General features: G+C 33.1%; 5 protein-coding genes across 11 annotated transcripts; 3 read left to right on the forward strand and 2 right to left on the reverse strand.

The window, feature by feature from the left end:
- Positions 1–256: 256 nt before the first annotated feature.
- Positions 257–1,703, reverse strand: LOC105208239 (putative glutathione-specific gamma-glutamylcyclotransferase 2). Its single transcript, XM_011178038.3, has 2 exons — positions 1,359–1,703; positions 257–1,130 (listed from the first exon to the last, which is right to left on the reverse strand). Exons 1-2 carry the CDS (start codon positions 1,491–1,493, stop codon positions 606–608), a joined length of 660 nt encoding a protein of 219 aa, XP_011176340.1. The 5' UTR covers positions 1,494–1,703; the 3' UTR covers positions 257–605.
- Positions 1,672–6,825, forward strand: LOC105208243 (WD repeat-containing protein 6). 5 transcript variants are annotated; one of them, XM_039447377.1, is made up of 14 exons: positions 1,835–1,963; positions 2,050–2,174; positions 2,358–2,526; positions 2,800–2,970; positions 3,051–3,201; positions 3,275–3,499; positions 3,574–3,976; positions 4,076–4,213; positions 4,303–4,730; positions 4,880–5,065; positions 5,135–5,634; positions 5,712–6,151; positions 6,234–6,396; positions 6,521–6,575. In XM_039447377.1, exons 2-14 carry the CDS (start codon positions 2,144–2,146, stop codon positions 6,573–6,575), a joined length of 3,060 nt encoding a protein of 1,019 aa, XP_039303311.1. In that variant the 5' UTR covers positions 1,835–1,963; positions 2,050–2,143. The 5 variants fall into 5 exon arrangements, with proteins under 5 accessions (XP_025993882.1, XP_039303311.1, XP_039303313.1 ...); XM_039447379.1 differs by having other exon boundaries at positions 1,961–1,978; positions 2,050–2,173; XM_026138097.2 differs by lacking the exon at positions 2,050–2,174 and having other exon boundaries at positions 1,672–1,902; positions 6,521–6,825.
- Positions 6,826–6,973: 148 nt separating this feature from the next.
- LOC105206181 (trafficking protein particle complex subunit 5) lies at positions 6,974–8,153 on the forward strand. The gene is made up of 3 exons (XM_026138095.2): positions 6,974–7,299; positions 7,388–7,697; positions 7,817–8,153. Exons 1-3 carry the CDS (start codon positions 7,133–7,135, stop codon positions 7,913–7,915), a joined length of 576 nt encoding a protein of 191 aa, XP_025993880.1. The 5' UTR covers positions 6,974–7,132; the 3' UTR covers positions 7,916–8,153.
- On the reverse strand, positions 7,972–9,150 carry LOC105201299. The gene is made up of 3 exons (XM_011169266.3): positions 8,869–9,150; positions 8,227–8,370; positions 7,972–8,135 (listed from the first exon to the last, which is right to left on the reverse strand). The coding sequence occupies exons 1-3, from the start codon at positions 8,995–8,997 to the stop codon at positions 8,067–8,069; spliced, it is 342 nt and encodes a 113-aa protein (XP_011167568.2). The 5' UTR covers positions 8,998–9,150; the 3' UTR covers positions 7,972–8,066.
- A 1,263-nt stretch (positions 9,151–10,413) lies between these two features.
- LOC105208238 (cathepsin L) lies at positions 10,414–17,460 on the forward strand. Of its 3 annotated transcripts, none has more exons than XM_026138094.2 (7): positions 10,414–10,566; positions 14,797–14,917; positions 15,289–15,441; positions 15,511–15,702; positions 15,916–16,121; positions 16,208–16,359; positions 16,544–17,460. In XM_026138094.2, exons 2-7 carry the CDS (start codon positions 14,819–14,821, stop codon positions 16,753–16,755), a joined length of 1,014 nt encoding a protein of 337 aa, XP_025993879.1. In that variant the 5' UTR covers positions 10,414–10,566; positions 14,797–14,818; the 3' UTR covers positions 16,756–17,460. The 3 variants fall into 3 exon arrangements, with proteins under 3 accessions (XP_025993879.1, XP_011176338.1, XP_011176339.1); XM_011178036.3 differs by lacking the exon at positions 10,414–10,566 and adding an exon at positions 14,015–14,252; XM_011178037.3 differs by lacking the exon at positions 10,414–10,566 and adding an exon at positions 14,315–14,476.
- Positions 17,461–19,162: the final 1,702 nt, after the last annotated feature.

Raw genomic sequence — 19,162 nt, forward strand, 5'->3', positions numbered from 1 at the left:
CGCTCCGATTGGTTGCCGATAGCATGCGTTTTCATGAAACATAAATCTCAACCAATGGGACTATTTTTTATAGAACCATTAAAAAAAAAAAAAGCAACAGCAGCAAATTATTGTAAATATATAAGAATTATAAAAATGAATAAATTGTAACAGAATTATGCAATTTATGATTTTATCACAAACTTTCGTTAATATCGTCTGACTGAACTCGTGAAACTGAAAGTTTCAAGCGATTATTAATAAAAATTATAGCTACTTTATGCGAAAATATAATTTATTTAATAAATACGATATATTTCATTGTTTAGAAATGCCTACAACTGTACGGGAATATTATCATTTTTTTCTATTATTGTTTTAGACAATGCAAAAAGTTTCGTCTTTTTTATTTCTTGGTCAATTGCATCAACAGTTGGGTGTCAATCTTAACATTTCTTGAACGAAATCTTTAAATTTCATCACAAAATTATTATAATTTGCTACCTAATCTTAATCGAAATCTCTCTAAAGAGAGAAAGAGAAAATCAGATTGACTACAAACTATTCAAATAGCCGGATGGACTGTGATGGATACAATTGGCCATATTTTGTTATAGCAATACATTTTATGAAAATTGATCCAGCGACTCCTCTTTCTCTTCTTCCAATTCTTTTACGGCTCTTTCTAAGGCAAACAGATGCTCGTCCTGCACGCCAGGTGCTATCGTACGCATTGCAGACGCCAGTTTATAGAGATATTCCACGTTAGAACCGCTGACACCACGTGAAACAAGTATGTGTTTCGCAATGGTGTCTATACTCTCCAAACCGGCGAAATTCGGATTATCTTCTTCACCTATGTAGATAGTGAGGTAGAAAGGCGCTTCATCCGCAACGGTTGACAGTGACGCCGTTGAGAAGCTTGTCCTCGAGGGCTCGTTCAAAGACACGATGGCATTTGAGCCAGTTTGCACAGACTTTGAGAAATCACAGGGATAGAAGAGGACGGTTTTTTTTATGTAGCCACCCTTCTCTCGGAAATCCAAATGATTCACCACGTTCTCTATATTCTCAGAGGATATCTTGTAGGCAAGTCCCCATACTTCATCGTCAGGATTAGTGGCGGCGAGCAACGTCACCACGCGTCCAGGCTACAAAAGAAAAAGATGCAGTTGATGCACAATTAAATCTTGCAAAATGCATTGTTCTCGAGGCAACAGAGATTGTTCTAAATTGATATCATTGTTCAAATAAGAGAGAGAGAGAGAGAGAGAGAGAGAGAGAGAGAGAGAGAGAGAGAGAAGCTACAACTATCGCTAGAATAAAAACTGCCTCTCGAGACGAACTCTCTCCTCACCCTCCTTGGTAAAGATAGTCACCCTGTTGGGCACGCCTCTGTGATCGGTACTTTTCTGATAGAACCGTCTGATGTATCCCTTGATGTGGCCAACGAGCTTCTTTTCGTACGGAAAGTCCGCTTTCCATATCAGAGAACCATAACCAAACACCCACATGCTCGCTCGCTCGCGACGTTCGCCGAAAGATCTCGTTTTATCGTCGCCGACGATGACGATCACGTCGTGCGCCAATGTAGACTTCGCCTGGTCTCCCGGGTGGCGAGCTCGTCCTTCAATGTCGCGACATAATTTGCAGGAGAATCCACTCCGAAATTATGCTCCATGTTACATCAAGCGCGTCCGTTACGCCACGCGAATATAACCTATGTTTTATCTGCCTCGAGTACACGTGACATGTATACACGAAGATACGAAGCGTGGTGAGGTTCGATGCCTGGCGATCGTGATTGCTAACGCACCTCGAGATCAAGGGCTTTTTTTACGTTAAAATAATGCGAAATGGCATCGTTGTTGTTACGCAAGGAGGTCCTTGCTATTCGATGCGTAGGAGATGTCGTGCTCGTAGGTTAGTTATGATCCAAAGTCACGTTCCACGACCAGCGTAAACGTAATCGTAAATGATGATCGTAAGGCGCAGTTGGGTGACTATTTCTACCAACGCTAATTAGTTTTAATCTCAGTTTAACTACCTTTTTATCTTTTCTTTTTTTAGTTCCATGAATAAGAAGCACCGACGTTAAGTTAATTTACATAATAAAAATGGATAAACAACTGTGCCTTATAATACTTTACAACCGTTTACGCAAATGTATAATTGCTTTCAAATAATTACAACAGTTACGTAATTTATATTAATGTAATTATAAGATTTCTATAATTTATGTTAATATTATATAAATAATTTTATTAGAGATTAACATGGATTTTTGAAGGCTAATATTGCCTCGGAAGCACAAGATAAATTTGATAAATTGTAAAATTATAAATTACAGAAAGTTTTATAAAATTCTTCTACCATAGGTATGGGATCCACCCTCTACATATATAAGCATTGTAAATTTGAAGATAAATTGGATTGTCTGTATCCAAATAATATACATGGCATTGTAGTAGGAGCAAACAATAAATTGGCTGTATTTGGCGCCAAATCTATATGTATCTGCGATATAGAAATAGCATGTGACATAAGGTATTATATTTAAGTTCAACAGAAATATATAGTTTTATATACGTAGAATATTTAGAAAGCCAAATACTAATACATTGTATGAATAAAAAAGATTGTTGTATAATTATAAATCTGTTGGGATTATGGATCTATGTTTATATAATATTTTTTTTCTTATTTTTAATCGCAATACATTAACACAATTTGGCAATTGGGCAATACATTAACACAATTTGGCTATTGAAATCTAGATCTTTTTGTATATAATGTATAATATTTGTTACATGTGTGTAGGATTAGAAAACAAAGTACTGATCAATTCAATGATTGGATAATTGCTACGAAATGGATATCGTTTAAGGAACAAATGCAATTGGCAATTCTGTTTGCCCATAATTATATATCTATATATGATACATGTAATAAAACTTCTCAAATTATACGTTGCGAAGAAACGTGTATACTGTATCCTTTAATAATTTTTGATAATTAACTGTTTATAAAGATAACGTTAAATTGATATAATTTTCTTAATTAATATTTAGCTACGGTGGTTCTATATCAGGAACTTGCCAAGAGAATTTAGTCATTTTTAGTGGAACAGTGTTTCAAGAAATTTTAATATGGAAAATTGACAATGGGCACTATGATCTTAATAAGAGAATGCCAGTTTTGCATCGTTTAACAGGACACAAGGTTCAGTAATTATATTGAAGAGAAAGTATAAAATTTGTAAAAATAAAAGTCTTACCATATAAATTCATTGTAGGGTGTTATTTTCTCTGTTGTTTGTGATCCAGCCTCGCGATTTATTTGTTCCACATCTGATGATAGAAGTGTTAAATTCTGGAAAGTAACGGAACATGAAAATTCCGAGAGCAATGACATAAACTGGCAGACAGTAAAAATAGACTCGATAAAAACAATGTTTATACATACAGCAAGAGTTTGGAAAGCTTTAATTAGAAATGACATCGTTTTAACAATTGGAGAAGTAAGATTTAAATTTATGTATCATAGTTACAATTTACTTTCATGTATTTTTTAATCTACCATTTCATACAACAGGATTCTCTTGCATGCACATGGTCACTCTCAGGTAATTTACTTAATAAAGCCTACTACAAAGCACCTATATGGAGTATTGATGTGTCTGAAGATAATATGACGATATATGTGGGTGGAGGTGATGGATCTGTATATATGCAGCCCTTTGAACACTACAAAAGCCTAGAAACGCTTTTTCTACCTGACGATGATAGATGCAATTTTCCTAAATATATTTCCTATTTGCATGATGGCACAATTTTAATCTTTACTGAATTGGGAACACTCTTACATTACAATAATGAAATGGTGCATAAAAATACTATATACTTAGCAAATGATAGCTACTATATTATGCAAGTGTCTCTAAATCGTCATTTTGTTGCCCTTGCATCTAGAGAGGGACATGTAATAATATACGAAGGTGAGAATGTTAATTACAATAAAAATTTTGTTACAATAAGATATTATAGTTTTCACTCAAGTTTTTAAGGAAATCAAATAATGGATAATGTATTTTTAGTATCTCTTGGGACTTTACAACAGTATCAGAAAGACAAAATAATGAATTCACAAATTTTATCTTTGCAGTGGTTAAACAATTGTGAATTTATAGCATGTGGAGCAAATGGTCTTTTGAAATTATTTTCTTTTGGACTAGGTAGTAATTTCTCTTACAATTGTATGTAATTACTTATGCAACTATATTATAGTATTTTAGAACATATTTGACATTGAGATTTTGTGTAGGAGTGAAAGAAAAATACAGATTACCTCCCAGTCGAGAACGTTGGTTAACTGCCGCTATAACATTCTATACTCCTACAAAAACGTCGCAAATGTTAATATGTGGAGACAGAGTTGGGAATATTCATGTGTACAAACGGCAAAGCTATTGTTCTGACGTAGTTATAGAAGAACCTATTCAAACACTTTATAGAATCCATGGTAAAATAGGAGTCCAGTCGTTCCACATATTTCGAAAAAACTTGATAACGTCTGGACGCGATGGAATGTTGAGATTTTATCAAATACGTGAAGAGGATACGGAACCCTTGTTGGTACTGCATAAAAAAAAAATGCCAATGGACTGGATTAGCAATATGATGGAAGTGAATATGGAAAGAGCAGGCGAGACAAAAAAGGATGAGATTTTCTTTGTATTTGGTTTTAAACAGGTATAAATTGAATTTTATATATATATATATATACACACACACACACACACACATATGTATATATATATATATATATATATATATATATATATATATATATACACATATATATACGTATATATTTAATAATATATTTTTTATGTTTTCAGGTGGAATTTATAATATATAACTTGTTGAATGAAAATATCGTCGTCAGAATCCCTTGTGGTGGCGGTCATAGATCGTGGGACTGTGTAATATCGCGCTCAAAAGCAAGTTTTGCTTACATAAAAAATAGACAGGTTCATGTATGTGATTTGTCTTTGTCTCTTTTTCTTTCACGCCCTATGTTACAGGTATGTAAAATTAATCTGTTGAAAATTAAAGGATGCAAGCTTTTCTAAATTTGATTTTTTTATATTTAGAATGGTTTTCACATAAAAGAGACATGTTGCTTGAGATATATTAAATGCCATCAGGAAGAAATTTTCATATCCGGTAGTGAAGACTGCACTCTTCGTATCAGCCATCTTAGGAGAAGAAATTTTAAGTGGAATTCTTTTGAAAATTTAGGAGTTTTTAATGGCCATCTTTCGGGTATAAAATGCATAAGTGTTATTCAATTGCTTGGATCTGCGTTTCAATATCTAGTCTTTTCTGGTGGAGGGAGAGCACAGTTGAAAATTTGGGGACTAAACATCGTGCTACCTGATCCATATTCATCAGATCTAGATATATCATGTTCCGATGTGAATTCTCATATGCTGTATGAACAAAATCAATATTGTAAAAAACCATGGCAGGAAGCTGAGCAATCTTATATCGCAGAACCAGAAACACGTTACATGGATATTTACGCTTATTACCCTTTTAAGGAACTAAATTATGTATTAATCTTTATAGCTTGTGCAGATGGATATTTAAGGTAATTTAATTTTATTTCATCAAACGCTATGTGTTATTTTATAAAAGTTGTGAAATAATTGTTTTTATTTTTTACAGACTCCTTGTATATGATATTGTACCTAACAACATATACTTGAAAGTATCTACTAAATACATAGATCGTTGCATTTTGAAGATGCATATATTATCACATAAATCCAAAGTAATTGTGTTAACTATGAATACGGATGGAAAATTACGTTTTTTCGATTTTACTGACACGATCTCGAAAATATATGAGGATGCAAATTCTGGAAATCAAAATATTGTGAATTTCAACGATATTCCTTTTGCAGAATTTAGCTTGCATCAGTCGGGAATTAATTGTTTCGATTTAGAGCATGTACATGAAGATGAATATCTCTTGGTTACTGGTGGCGATGACAATCTTCTTAGTGTCGTCTATTTTCAAATTTACATATCAGAAAGCAATAAATTGTCAGCTGAAATATTATCTAAATGGAGCACACCATCCGCACATTCTGCACAAATTGTTGGTCAGTTAATACTTTTTTTTTTTTAATTAAAATTGTAAAATCCATAAGCGTTATAAGAATTTATAAAGATATATATCAACAGGTGTGAGATTCATAAAGAAAAATAATAAAATATGTAGTGTGGGAGTGGATCAGCAAGTTATTACCCACAATTATTTATGTTCCAACGGAGTTGTACATGTAAATATCTTAGATCAAGTACTTACGTCTGTTACGGATGTACAAGGAATGGAGTTAGCTAGCAGGTAAATTGAGAAATTCATTAAATATTGTAATGTTCTCTCTCTCTCTCTCTCTCTCTCTCTCTCTCTCTCTCTCTCTCTCTCTCTTGCTTTACTATTCTTACAAATGTGAATATTGTATTAACAGCTGGGACCATTTTATTTGTGTATATGGAAGAGGATTTGAAATACTGTCTATTTAAAACCTCGTAAAATTATTCCTTTGACAAGGAAAAATATATATTTTTTACAAAAATATTTTGTATGCAATATTTATTTATCTATCTATTTGTAATGTCTTAATATTATGTAAATATAAATTTGCATTATGCATTTTATTATAATAGTAATAAGAATGATTATCCCCATCTTTTATCTAATTAAATATAAAGATGTTTTTTATAAATAATATAAATTGTACAAAATACGCTTAAATAAAATGAGAGACTTTCAAAACAATGCATTCTACAAATATGTAATTAAAGTAAAAAGTGCATTACTTTTAAAATAACTAAAATTTGTGCGATTTAATTGTTAAAAACAATTTTCATATAAGTGTGTGGTTGTTGAAATATTGGTATAGCTTTTTTGAATTTGCTCAACATTAGCCGTTAGATGTCAGATAAATCACGAAAGAAGGTACGACTGGGTACGATGTGTATGTACACACACGAAAACATTTTTGACACTACAGTGTTGTAACGTTACTCAGTAATATATTTATAAAAATTTTGTGACATATTTAATTAATTATACAAAGATGTCGAGTATTACGATATCGGCCATAAGACCACGTACCAGTATCCTTGATAAGTCTTTGAGCAAGGGAAAGGGAGAGGTTAGTTTGAGTTGCTTCGCCCTCTTATTTTCCGAGCTGGTGCAATACTGTCAAAACAGAGTCTACACAGTTCCAGAGCTACAGAATAAGTAAGAAAAGTGGCTTATTCTTTATATTGATAAATTCATTATCCTCGCGCTCAGAGGTTACATTGTCTTTCTTGGTGCTTCTTTCTAGATTGGCAGAAATTGGCGCAGAAGTCGGGCACAGAATAACTGATTTACTTGTAGTACGAGAAAAGGGCGGCAAACGTGAGATAAAATTACTTAATGTACTACTCTTCGTGAAAAGTACGGTATGGAAGTCTCTATTTGGTCGAGAGGCTGATAAACTGGAGCATGCCAACGATGACGAACGTACTTACTATATCATTGAAAAGGAATCTCTCGTAAACAAATTTGTGTCCGTACCTAAAGATAAAGGAAGCTTAAACTGCGCGTCTTTCGTCGCCGGTATCGTGGAGGCTATACTTTGCGATTGCGGATTTGTGAGTGGATTCGATTATTCATTCCTCTAGAGATAATCTGTTGATCGATTAATGCTTACACGTTTGTATATCTTTATGGGACAAAATTTATTAAAAAAACGTTTTAAATGTCGTTGCAGCCCGCCAAGGTAACAGCACACTGGCATAAAGGTACCACGTATATGGTTAAATTTGATGACGCAGTTGTCGCACGCGACAAGCAACTAGAAGATCGGTAATAAAAAAAAAAAAAGAAAATAGAAACGTTATTCCTTTTATAAAGAAATATTTAATATATATATGTATCACTTGTAGTAAATTTATTTCGCTATACAATCTAGAATTAAGTTACATTCAACAATTTCGTGTATTTTGTTAAAATAATCACATCTAAACAAATCTATGATTCCGGCTTGCATAATCAATTTGCCCAGTACGGTACAAGTGTTCTTTTGCATCCTGTGAAAAGAAAAAAAACAAACATACTTGTTATATATTAATATATTTACATAATGGTCTGCGCACTTTACGTTCCTTAAATATACCTTACCCTGGTCTTTTTTACTGTCATTGCTGTGACGACGACGAGGGCTGCAATAAATCCAACTCGCGTGATATAGTTCAGCGCTGTGGGTATGAAATACTTTTCGTATGTTGTTTTTGCAGCAGCAAATCTGTATATTCCTGTATCAAACTGTAATCACAAAATGAGTAATCTCTTAAAATTAATTTACGTTGGCACAAATGCCAAACATAATTGGTACAATTATATATATTCATTATTTCTAAATATGAAAAAAGTTCTCGCTATTGCCACGTTACAAATTGGTCCATTACATAATTTCAGTATGAACTTCTTGCTTTAAGCATAAAATATGCGCAATCGATTAGAACAAAAGTTGTACACGTACATTTGTAGATTCGATTCGATTTTTACTACTCGTTACTGTTCTACATTCGATATTAAATACCGTTTCGTGCCATTTAAAACTATTACACAGAGATTCCACGAATCCAAGGAATATGAATATTCGAGTGTTAAAAAGAATCTATCTCAAGTGCGTGTGACTGAACGAAATATTATCACGTAATAAATGATAACGAGTAGAATATACACGAGTGTAGGGTGCGGAGACGAGTGAATTTGTGGATATTTGTGGGCCTATAGGTTAAGTTAATTGTCCATACTTACGAGCAGGCTCTTGGTTGGATGGCCCGCGTCTTTCAGATACATTTGGCGCAATTGCATCCGTTTCGCGTCTCTCCACAACGCGATTTCGCGTTGCTCCGGCGAGACATCGTACAGCTTTTTCGACGACATGAGTTCTGTAATTGTCTGCAATGTTTTTTTTCACAGTCCTTACCAGACCCTTCTCTCTCTTTCGTCTTCTCTGCTTTACCCCGCGAACAACAGCGCCGCTTTTACCGATCGCGGTAATTGCGAATTATGAAATTAAGCAATCTGGAGATTGGAAGTTTACGCGTAAAATATAAAATAATCTACATTACATGCAGGGTTAGGTAGTAACTATAGTTGAAAAGTTAAATAATAAAGTTGAAAGATTAGTAACTTTTAATTTAGTTGATTTTGAAATAATTTAATTTTTAATTTTAACTAGATATTTTTGAAACTACTTTTTCCAAGTTAAAAAATTATCTATATAAAAAAAAAAAAAAATACATTCCTACATAAAAAACAATATTTCTTTGTTATATTTCATATAAAATTATAAATCAATTTACAAATAAAATATTAAATTTAATGATTCATAATTATAATTGTTTTAAGTAATCTAATTAAAAAAAATGTATTAATTTTTAATTTAACTTAATTTAATATTAACATAACTTAATTGAGTTAGTTCTTTTTTTCATGAAATTAAATTAATTTTATAAGCCCCATGTAAAATTCAATTTAAAATAATTTAAAATACATATATTAACCAATCCTGATTACAAGCGTATAATGTAAACTATGTTTTACATGTCACTTATATAAACAATAATTATTGGTTCATTGAAGATTTAAATTTTATCAGAAATATTGAAAATTATTATATTCTATTTTTTATATATTTTTATTTCTTCAATATACTAAAGTCAGATGTACTAACAACTTTATAACTTTATATTTTTTTTGTATTCTCTTCTTTCTTTGTATCCTAATCAGTAAAGATATTTTTAAAATCTATTTTTAAATATTAAAAAAACAAACGTTACATCGAAGAATAAATATTTAAAAACATTGTCTGCTGATTGAGATATAGTGAGAAAATGTCTGCAATAATGATTGATTGTGAGGTTGAAACCCGATCGGTTGCGTCATTTTGATTTATCGCCAAAAAGAAAACGAAATACGATAGGGAGTCACACGACAATTCGAGCTTTGATCGCGGCGTTATCGTTTCCGCTTTTGAAAGAAAAAGCCGCTCCGCGCAGCTTCCCTCACGGGGATGATTACGAATCTGGGTTAGGCCGATATCGCTGGCACATGACTCGCGGCCGTCGCGACGTCATTGCGTCTCTCTCTTCGCGCGAAGCGGAAAAGATCATCGCGCTGGAATTCGACGAACGAACCCGCGCGATAAACAACGGACGCGACGCGACGCGACGCGACGCCATCAGACGCCACACAATGATACGACGACGCAAGCATTCGAACGATGTGCGACGACGCAACGCGACGCAAACGCACACCGACGCACGATTGTCAACTGTCCGTGAATCACGTGGTCTGTGGTGGTGGCAAGCGTGCACAAAATAACATCGGGCCGTCGGAGAGGGAGGAAATGGAGGAATACAAAAGAGCGACGCCGCTCGTCGGAACGGAAGTAGTTGCGTTTGTCGTTACGCTCGTGGAAGTCTCGTTTTCTTGCAGCGATTAGAGCTCGTAAGTACACGCGTACCAAGTATCTCTCATTGTTCACGACGCTCGATCGAAATGCGCGTTTTATTTCCGGCGTTTATTTCCCCACGTTTCACGAATCTGTTCAACAACCTGAACCTCTTCTTTAATTGGGCTATCGTAACGTAGAATGAAACGTGCATTTATCGGAAGAAAACGAAGGGTCGAATGTTAATTTTCTTGTTTCTCCTCCTCGTCGTCGTCGTCGTCGTCGTCCAGCCTGGTTAACTCCGATTTTTTATTTCATCTGATAATGTTTTACCAAATGAGCTCCACCTACGGCATCATCACAGGCGAAGTCCGTTGGGTAAACATCACAGTTAATGAAACAATAAAACAATCGGACCTCGCTTGTACGTACAGGACGGAATAGTGCTTGTTTAGATTAGCATCGTAAGAAAAGATCGTGTGTAAAGATAGGCAAATTGTGTACTTAACTCGTGAAAGAAGAAGAAAGTAAAGAAAGCGATAACGCGACGCGTTACTTTTACGACTAACCGATTTCTCTCTACGCGTGTCCCGCACGGCCGTTCAGGCATTCCAAATGGATCCAATTTGCAATCGGATGTCGCAAATTGACTGTTGCATCGCAAATCCGAGACGCGAGTCAGCAGCGTGAATCAATCTGCACACCGAGATTGTAATTCCGAGACGTAAACTGCCGATCTTGTGAATCCGAAGGTTAAGGAGCATGCGAACGCCTCCAATTTGTAAAGTGGAACGCGGCCTGCGCGGCCATTGTCAAGCTCCGTTTACTTCAGCTTGAATGTGAATGTCGGGAGCATTCTTGCCATAACTACGAATCATTGTATACAGGTATACCTAGATACGACGCTTTCAAAGTAAAAGTACCTATCTTCAGAAAGACACAAGGCCGGTGTTCACAGTCGATTCTTATTTCAAGATCGTCTTAAGTAACGTCTCAAGATGCTAATACGGCTCTCTGATTGGTCGGTGGCATCTTAAGATGATACTTAAGATGATCTTAAATATAAGAACCGACTATGAATACCGATTACAGTCTGTTCGTTTTTAGACGCACGTGGAAGAAACATTTAATATTGATTTCGAAAGTGACACCAGCAAACAACTTCATAAAGATGAGATTGACGCAATTAGATGGCGATTTTTGCTCGATGTTATTTTTTTTAAACGTTGTTTGTAAAGTTAAAAAATTCAAACTAGAAAAAGAGAGGTTGAATTAGTACAATCCTATTTTTCTTATTTCCTATATATTCTTATTTCCTATATATTCAAACGGACGCTTCAAATATGAAGCGGACACAGCATGAAGACTATCGTACGTTATCACGACCGCCAATCAGATGGCTGTATTGCGTTTTACACATTTATCCTTTTGTTTCGTTGCATAACTTAATTATTTCAGGAAAGGATTCGTACGTATACGAGCCGCATTACGTTTTGTATCAATCTTTTTGTTTGGCTGCATAAATCAATTATTTCAGAAAATAATTCTTATTTCAAACAGCACACAATATTTCTAAAAGATTTACAAAATATTTATAATAATTATTTGGCAATTTTATTAAATATTTACAAAAATATTTCATAAACATTTTTATGATCTTAGATTAAGCAAATCATAAGGATTTGTAAAAAAAATATCACATAAAAGTATTTATAAAATACATGTAAAATATTTTATAAAGATTTTTTTTTTCTTTCGAGTTTATAACATATTTCTAAAATAAATATTAAAAAGATGGATAGTAATGTTTATAAATTATTTATCATAAATATTGTGTGCTGTCTAGTATTTTAACGAACCGTATTTTACATTTCATATACGCGAGACATCGTAAACAAAATTATATCGTGCTCAGAATGAAATAATGATGCAGCTTCATTGGACTTCGTTAAGGCTCCTTGTGATTTTTTGTTTACAAAAAGAAAATTATGTTTAATACATACGTTATTGCGTCTTGCAGTTATCATAATTATAAATTGAAAGCTGGCTAGACAAACGGACAGCCGGAGATGCACAGTTTTGCTTTTTATTCATGCATTTATCATGCGAGTCAATAAATCTATTTATCAATCGAAGGAAATGCGTATTTAATACGCAATTAAGAGAAGATCAAGTATTTTTCTGTTTTCTTTTTATGTTTTGAATGGCAATTCGTAATCGTGCATTTCGTCATTTTAAGAAAAAAGAAGATAACGTTCAATCTTCGCGCGTATCGGTATCGTTGCAACTTTGCGCACAATTTTTCGTTTTTAAGATCTCATTAATGAGAGATCGATACTGAAAATTATAAATACATCAGTAATTGAAACACTTATAACGGGAATTAAATTTAGTCATTAAGTAAAGTTATTTTGAAACTTCAAGTCTTGATAATTCCGATAATCTTTTACTTATATCTCGACAGAAGAATGTGATAAAAAACCTACAGGAATTTTAGGGACAGGATTGGATAGTTAAATAGTCGAGAGTTTAATGATAAAGTTAAAAATGAGTTAATAACTTTTAATTTAATTTATTCAATTTTAAACGATTTTTATTTTTAACTTCAACTAGTTATTTCTGAAACACAAATTTTAATTTATTAAAATTTCTTGCTAAATTAAAACTTTATATAAAAAAAAGAAAAAAATTATAAAATATAAAATACATTCCTGTATAAAAATAATATTTCTTTGTTATTTTATATAAATTTAAATTTCAAATAAAATTTCAAATTTGATAATTTACAATTGTTTTGTGATCTTTAAAAACTTGCAAATGTCTAATTTAATGTGAATAATGCTTTTCAAAATCAACTTTCAATTTAACTTAATTTAATCTTAACGTAACCTTTAACTGAGTTTTTGTTCGCTTAACTTTTAACGTAACTAAATTAATTTTATGAACCATATTAACTCTTTAACTTAATTTAATTAAAAAAGTGTATCAAAACTTATCCAACCCTGCTCAGAAGTATATATTCTGTGAGGATTTTAAAGCTATCTTTATAACACGAATTAAGTTTAATTATTAAGCGATTAAAGTTATTAAAATAATTGGAGTTATTTTGAAACTTCAAGTCTTGATAATAATCCGATAATCTTTCGTATCTCGGCTGTAATTTACGTGAGAGAAAGAAAGATAAAAAAAACTGTGACCATGAGACGAAAATTTCCGGAATCACGTACGAACGCATGCAAGCGCATATGGACGAGATTTGTTTTATATAATCGTGAGCGAGGCAAACGACTCATTGTTTGCTGGTCACTTTGTAATCCATTATCTCCACTTGATCGTGCGTCCTCCCTCGCATCGTCAAATCGTGAACGTGATCTATAATCCAAGATCCGTTCTTTTTACCCGAATTCAAGTTCATCTTTTCCCTTTTTCTCCTGGGAAAAGAAAAGCAGGAAAGATGGAAAAAGCTCAGTCAAGTTCAGCTAAAATGAACAGACCAATAGGCTGGACCCGAGGTTGGAACTTTGAAGTCGGCGGTGTCTGGCAGTGTCATCTTGGCAATTTTTTGCCGCAGCTTTATGCTTTCGCGAGAAATAATATGAGTCATTCGCTACATTGCTAAAACCGCATTCGCGGCAGAATAATTACACCGATCGTTGCAGTAGCTAGTAACGCGGGAGAGGAGAGATAAACGTTGAAACTCCGCGAGTGACACAGCTGAAACTCTCGTTTGGTTGACCTCGAGGTACTTTTTATGCACATTGCGTATATACATTGCTTGACAGTGGTTGTGGATGTGCGTCGTTTTCTCGGATGCTCGTTTGTTATCTGAAAAACAAAATAGTTGTGCTGAGATGTTAAAGCTCCTCTTGATGATAGCCGTCAAAAAATAACAAGTGGTCACGTTGACGCAACGTTTCTGTTTTTGTTTTTTTTTTATCAAGTTCTTGCGCAATCTTCAAAATTTCGGTCAGTATGTTTGCAACGTTAGGAAAAAATTCTGTCAGCCTGTTAATGAAGTTTCGTCATCTTTTCTGTTGTGTAAAGTTGAAACTCTCTTCAGCGTTTTAGTCTGAAACTGTTAATTTTGTCTTATTAGCTTGTTAATTTTTTATTTGATACTGCATTACAATAAAATTCATGAGCTTAGTAAGATCGAATAGGATTAATGTTTATTATGAAAATAAACATTTTGGACCATGATATCAAATTGTTGTGTTTTGTATGAAAGTTGTGTCTAACCTCTACTTCATATGATATTGTATTATTGGACTAATTCTCATTTCTAGGTAGCTTAATTAAGGAATAATCATGAAGAGCGTGGTGGCTTTGTTATTCCTGGCAGTCCTTGCTATGGGACAAACCGTTTCCTTCAACAAGATTTTGGATGCAGAATGGTTCATTTTTAAGGTATGAGACCATTGCATTTGGTAGCATAAGATTGTTGCATCTTGCATCAAAAAGATTAAATAGGGTATAATGAAAATCTAGCCTTTTATAATCAGTCATACTGTTATTGATATACATTATTATTACTACACAGTAACAACATAGATACTGACATAGATACTTTGTTTACGAGGTATAGATTACTTTTGAATGTTGTGGATCACTTTCTTGAAAACAAATCTGATCTAATCCAATTCCTGTTAGCAGAACAAAGAAGGCATTGTTCCAAGAAGTTTTCGAGTCTATAAATGTTTAAATTATTGTCTTTAGCATAAATGAAATTAATAATTTAAATCGTTGAAAGATAAAACAATGTTAATTTTCATTTCAAGCTGCACCATAACAAAGTTTACAAATCTCCAGTGGAGGAAGGATATAGAATGAAGATCTATATGGATAACAAACGCAAGATCGCCGAACACAATCGTAAATATGAGCTGAATGAAGTTACATATAAACTAGGAATGAACAAATATGGAGATATGGTAAGTTCTGAGAAGTAAATTATTTGGAAAGCGAGTAATTTTTCATGAATCATATTTTTCTTTTTGTAGTTGCATCATGAATTTGTAAATACTTTGAATGGCTTCAATAAGTCTGTAACTGCTGGAATAGAAACTGAAGGAGTAACGTTTATCTCGCCAGCTAACGTTAAATTGCCAGACGAAGTCGATTGGACAAAACAAGGCGCTGTCACAGCTGTCAAGGATCAAGGACATTGCGGATCTTGCTGGGCATTCTCTTCTGTAAGGCTCTTTCTAATGTTCAATATTACAAATCTATCAAACAATAATATCTTTAAAATGTATTGATATTTTATTTCATTTTAAAACTATGTTATTATTTTAATAAGTCGACAAATTATATCAATTATGTATTTTTTTAATGTAAGTTTTTATTTTTTCTTGGTAATTTAATGTCACATTGGACAGAATTAGATATTATTGTTTTTTTTCCAGACTGGAGCTTTGGAAGGACAGCATTTTAGAAGTACTGGCTATTTAGTTTCATTGAGTGAACAAAACTTAATCGATTGTTCTGGCAAATACGGCAACAATGGATGTAATGGCGGTTTGATGGATTATGCCTTTCAATATATCAAAGACAACAAAGGCCTGGATACTGAAAAGACTTACCCGTATGAAGCGGAGAATGATCGTTGCAGGTTTGTATTAATTATTTGCATGTATGAGTGAAACATCTGGTGAGGAATTAACATTCTAATGATTTATTAAATTCCTGAAATTGCAGATACAATCCGAGAAATAGCGGCGCCACCGATAAAGGCTATGTAGACATTCCACAAGGAGATGAAGAAAAGCTAAAAGCTGCAGTCGCCACTATAGGTCCGATTTCCGTCGCAATTGATGCATCCCACGAATCCTTCCAACTTTATAGTGAGGGTATGTATTTACTAAATATTTACTAAATTAAAAAAAAATGTGATTTTTATAAATTTGCAACCCATATAAGATTCCTTTTAATCTTGTAAATTGAGCATTTAATTCAACCAATTCTTATAGCATGAAACTTAAACTTTACATCTGTCCTTACCTTTTTTTTTACTTTAAATCTCACATTTTTCAGGAGTGTATTACGATCCCGACTGCAGTGCAGAAAATCTAGATCATGGTGTGTTAATCGTTGGTTATGGTACAGACGAGACAAGTGGCCATGATTATTGGTTGGTCAAGAATAGTTGGGGTAAAACTTGGGGTCAAAAGGGCTACATCAAGATGGCTAGGAATAAGAATAATCACTGCGGTATAGCGTCCAGTGCCAGCTATCCTCTCGTTTAACTCTCGTTTATAACAAACTTTTTAGCAAGTTGCGTTTTGCCAAATGACAGTTGTTTTAAGAAATAACAGTGTTTAGGTATCTAATAAAATTTCGCGATGTTTAGAAGAAATTTTTTATACAGTTCCTGATGTATCTTATCTCATGATTTCTTGAAAATATTTTTAGTTCGCATGTGATTGGTAGAATTGATATTACTATACTGTCTATTCCTTTCGTACCGTGTAACAAAAGGAATTAGAGTTAATGTTAACAAAATGTATAGATTTCCAAACTTGCTTAGAGTTTCTAATTAATTACTTCGAATAAAGACAAAAGAGAAATTTTCGCGAAAATTGTGAAGGTTGTGAACCTTGACAATGGTTCATCGCTTTAATGTATCTTCGTATATTAAATTTAATGATAATATTGTAGACGTATTATTTTAAATTATATTTAATCTTTTATTTTCTATTTTCACATCAGTTATCACAATTTAAATGGTACTATTGTCCGAGATATTTTCTTAGTATCTCAAGATAAAGATTAATATTATTGTAAACTTTATTTTCCATTAAAATTACGAGACTCACAGGTCTAATTAAGCTGTTTTAGGAAATTGTAACACTTGTATATCTCGGGTAATAATCCAAAGTTAAGCCGTTGTTTATTAAGCAAACTGATCTCTATTTTTTATAAAATATGGAAAATAAAGAAATTCTGAATAATTATGCTATCTTTATTTATCTCTGATATTTATGCGCTTATTTATCATGTTTGTGAATACGTTGGGTATATCGTTAATGCGACAGTGATGCATCGCGAGATAAACAATTGCAATACACTATATACTTTTGCAGCGTTGGACTGTTGCTTCATTTCGATTTCTCAACGCCGAAAACTGGGATGATTAATTATTGATTTATTGTGGATCTGTGTTATCTATAATAAATACAAACTGCGTCAATTTCCAATAAGTAGTCGCATATTGATTTAAGAAAAAAACCTCTTTGTTTCATATCAGTGATATCAGTTATTACGTTGGATTTCCCGGAATATAAATATTTTTGTTAAAGTGCATTGTCACAAATTTGTTTAATTAAATAAAAAATGTTACTCGTGACTCCTAACACATTTCGATGAGAGGGCTGGGCAGTTTGCTCAGAGAGAAGCCGAGAACAAAAAGATTATTTATAAATCTCTTTAGCCGAGAGTGGCCATGATGCCCACGGTATAGGAGAGGGGTATCTGCTTTCAAGATAGAACCTCTGAAATTGATAAATTCATTTAGAGTATGACAAAACCTACCGCCCAATACCAAATTCCACCTTTTTATCGGCAGAAAGAGTTGGAAAAAATCATGTTTGAAGTTTTCCAAGTTTGACCGCTTAACTATTACTACTTACGATTAATTCGTTGAAGACTAAGGTATTTAAGGGTAAAAATTGCTTTATATAAGGTTTCAGAGGTTGCGGATCAAAAGTGGAAAGTAGGATTTTTATGAAAATGGGCATTCTGAGGTTTTTGATCTACTCGATTCGAAAAGGTGTCTTTTCACTCCAATGCAATGAGATTTCATTCCATTTTTAAAGCTCGATTCATCGCTCACTTACAGTGGCGAATCACCCAAAGTGCACAAGCACTCAATTTTCACTCTTCGCTACATTTGTATTTCATTTCGAGAGAAATTTCACTCTACGAGATTTAATGAGTATTACATTTCTAGCAAATGCAATTAAAAAAATATATATATATACATATATATGTATGTATATTATAACAAAAAAGTATAATCATTATAAAAGAAAATAAGTCAAAAATGATTGGGATATTTTAGTGCAATATTTTTGTAATTATAAAGCAGGAATTTGTAGCGTGGTGAGATTCGACACACAGCAATGTATAATAGTGAATTATTTTAATATAACGATGAAAATTATGTACATATTTACAGATTTGTAAACACTTATTTGTAATACAACATATATTAAGGGTCTTAACGTATTACCTCGTATTAAACGCATTTCTACTTGATTAACGGACATAAACGAAATATCCCATACGAATCGCGAGGTTGTCAATTTCGCGTCGCAAAATGCTCGAAATCACGATGCAAAATACTTCTGAGTCTATATGAAAAATATCTCGAAAAGATCTACATACTTGGAGCGTATCAAAATATTGCGTGTTCATATTAATTCGAAAGTAATAATACAGATACGCCGCATAACTTGCGTTTTTATGCTGGAAAAGATACCTCAATTCTTCATTGTATATTGTAAATAAAACTGTTATCGACATAGAATTATTGAAAACAAATTTTATATTGAGATGCGTAATTTTAATCGCAAATCGAAAATATAAGCTTTTCTCTTTTATCTCACAGACAAGTCTCCGTGTAACACAAAAAGAGTTGCAGCAACATTGCAA

Source organism: Solenopsis invicta, chromosome 3, assembly GCF_016802725.1.
Source record: "Solenopsis invicta isolate M01_SB chromosome 3, UNIL_Sinv_3.0, whole genome shotgun sequence".
NCBI classification, from domain to species: domain Eukaryota; kingdom Metazoa; phylum Arthropoda; class Insecta; order Hymenoptera; family Formicidae; genus Solenopsis; species Solenopsis invicta.

Excerpts from the sequence above, each read along its gene's own strand:
- LOC105208239 (XM_011178038.3), bottom strand. The coding sequence starts at position 1,493 with ATGTGGGTGTTTGGTTATGGTTCTCTGATATGGAAAGCGGACTTTCCG. Across the intron at positions 1,131-1,358 it reads ACAGAGGCGTGCCCAACAGG|CCTGGACGCGTGGTGACGTT; the intron begins GTGACTATCTTT and ends TTTCTTTTGTAG.
- LOC105208243 (XM_026138097.2), top strand. The coding sequence starts at position 1,836 with ATGGCATCGTTGTTGTTACGCAAGGAGGTCCTTGCTATTCGATGCGTA. Across the intron at positions 1,903-2,357 it reads AGGAGATGTCGTGCTCGTAG|GTATGGGATCCACCCTCTAC; the intron begins GTTAGTTATGAT and ends CTTCTACCATAG. Across the intron at positions 6,152-6,233 it reads ACATTCTGCACAAATTGTTG|GTGTGAGATTCATAAAGAAA; the intron begins GTCAGTTAATAC and ends ATATATCAACAG.
- LOC105206181 (XM_026138095.2), top strand. The coding sequence starts at position 7,133 with ATGTCGAGTATTACGATATCGGCCATAAGACCACGTACCAGTATCCTT. Across the intron at positions 7,300-7,387 it reads GTTCCAGAGCTACAGAATAA|ATTGGCAGAAATTGGCGCAG; the intron begins GTAAGAAAAGTG and ends GCTTCTTTCTAG. Across the intron at positions 7,698-7,816 it reads TACTTTGCGATTGCGGATTT|CCCGCCAAGGTAACAGCACA; the intron begins GTGAGTGGATTC and ends ATGTCGTTGCAG.
- LOC105201299 (XM_011169266.3), bottom strand. The coding sequence starts at position 8,997 with ATGTCGTCGAAAAAGCTGTACGATGTCTCGCCGGAGCAACGCGAAATC. Across the intron at positions 8,371-8,868 it reads ATCCAACCAAGAGCCTGCTC|TTTGATACAGGAATATACAG; the intron begins GTAAGTATGGAC and ends TTGTGATTACAG. Across the intron at positions 8,136-8,226 it reads TGACAGTAAAAAAGACCAGG|GATGCAAAAGAACACTTGTA; the intron begins GTAAGGTATATT and ends TTCTTTTCACAG.
- LOC105208238 (XM_026138094.2), top strand. The coding sequence starts at position 14,819 with ATGAAGAGCGTGGTGGCTTTGTTATTCCTGGCAGTCCTTGCTATGGGA. Across the intron at positions 16,122-16,207 it reads GCGGAGAATGATCGTTGCAG|ATACAATCCGAGAAATAGCG; the intron begins GTTTGTATTAAT and ends CTGAAATTGCAG. Across the intron at positions 16,360-16,543 it reads CTTCCAACTTTATAGTGAGG|GAGTGTATTACGATCCCGAC; the intron begins GTATGTATTTAC and ends CACATTTTTCAG.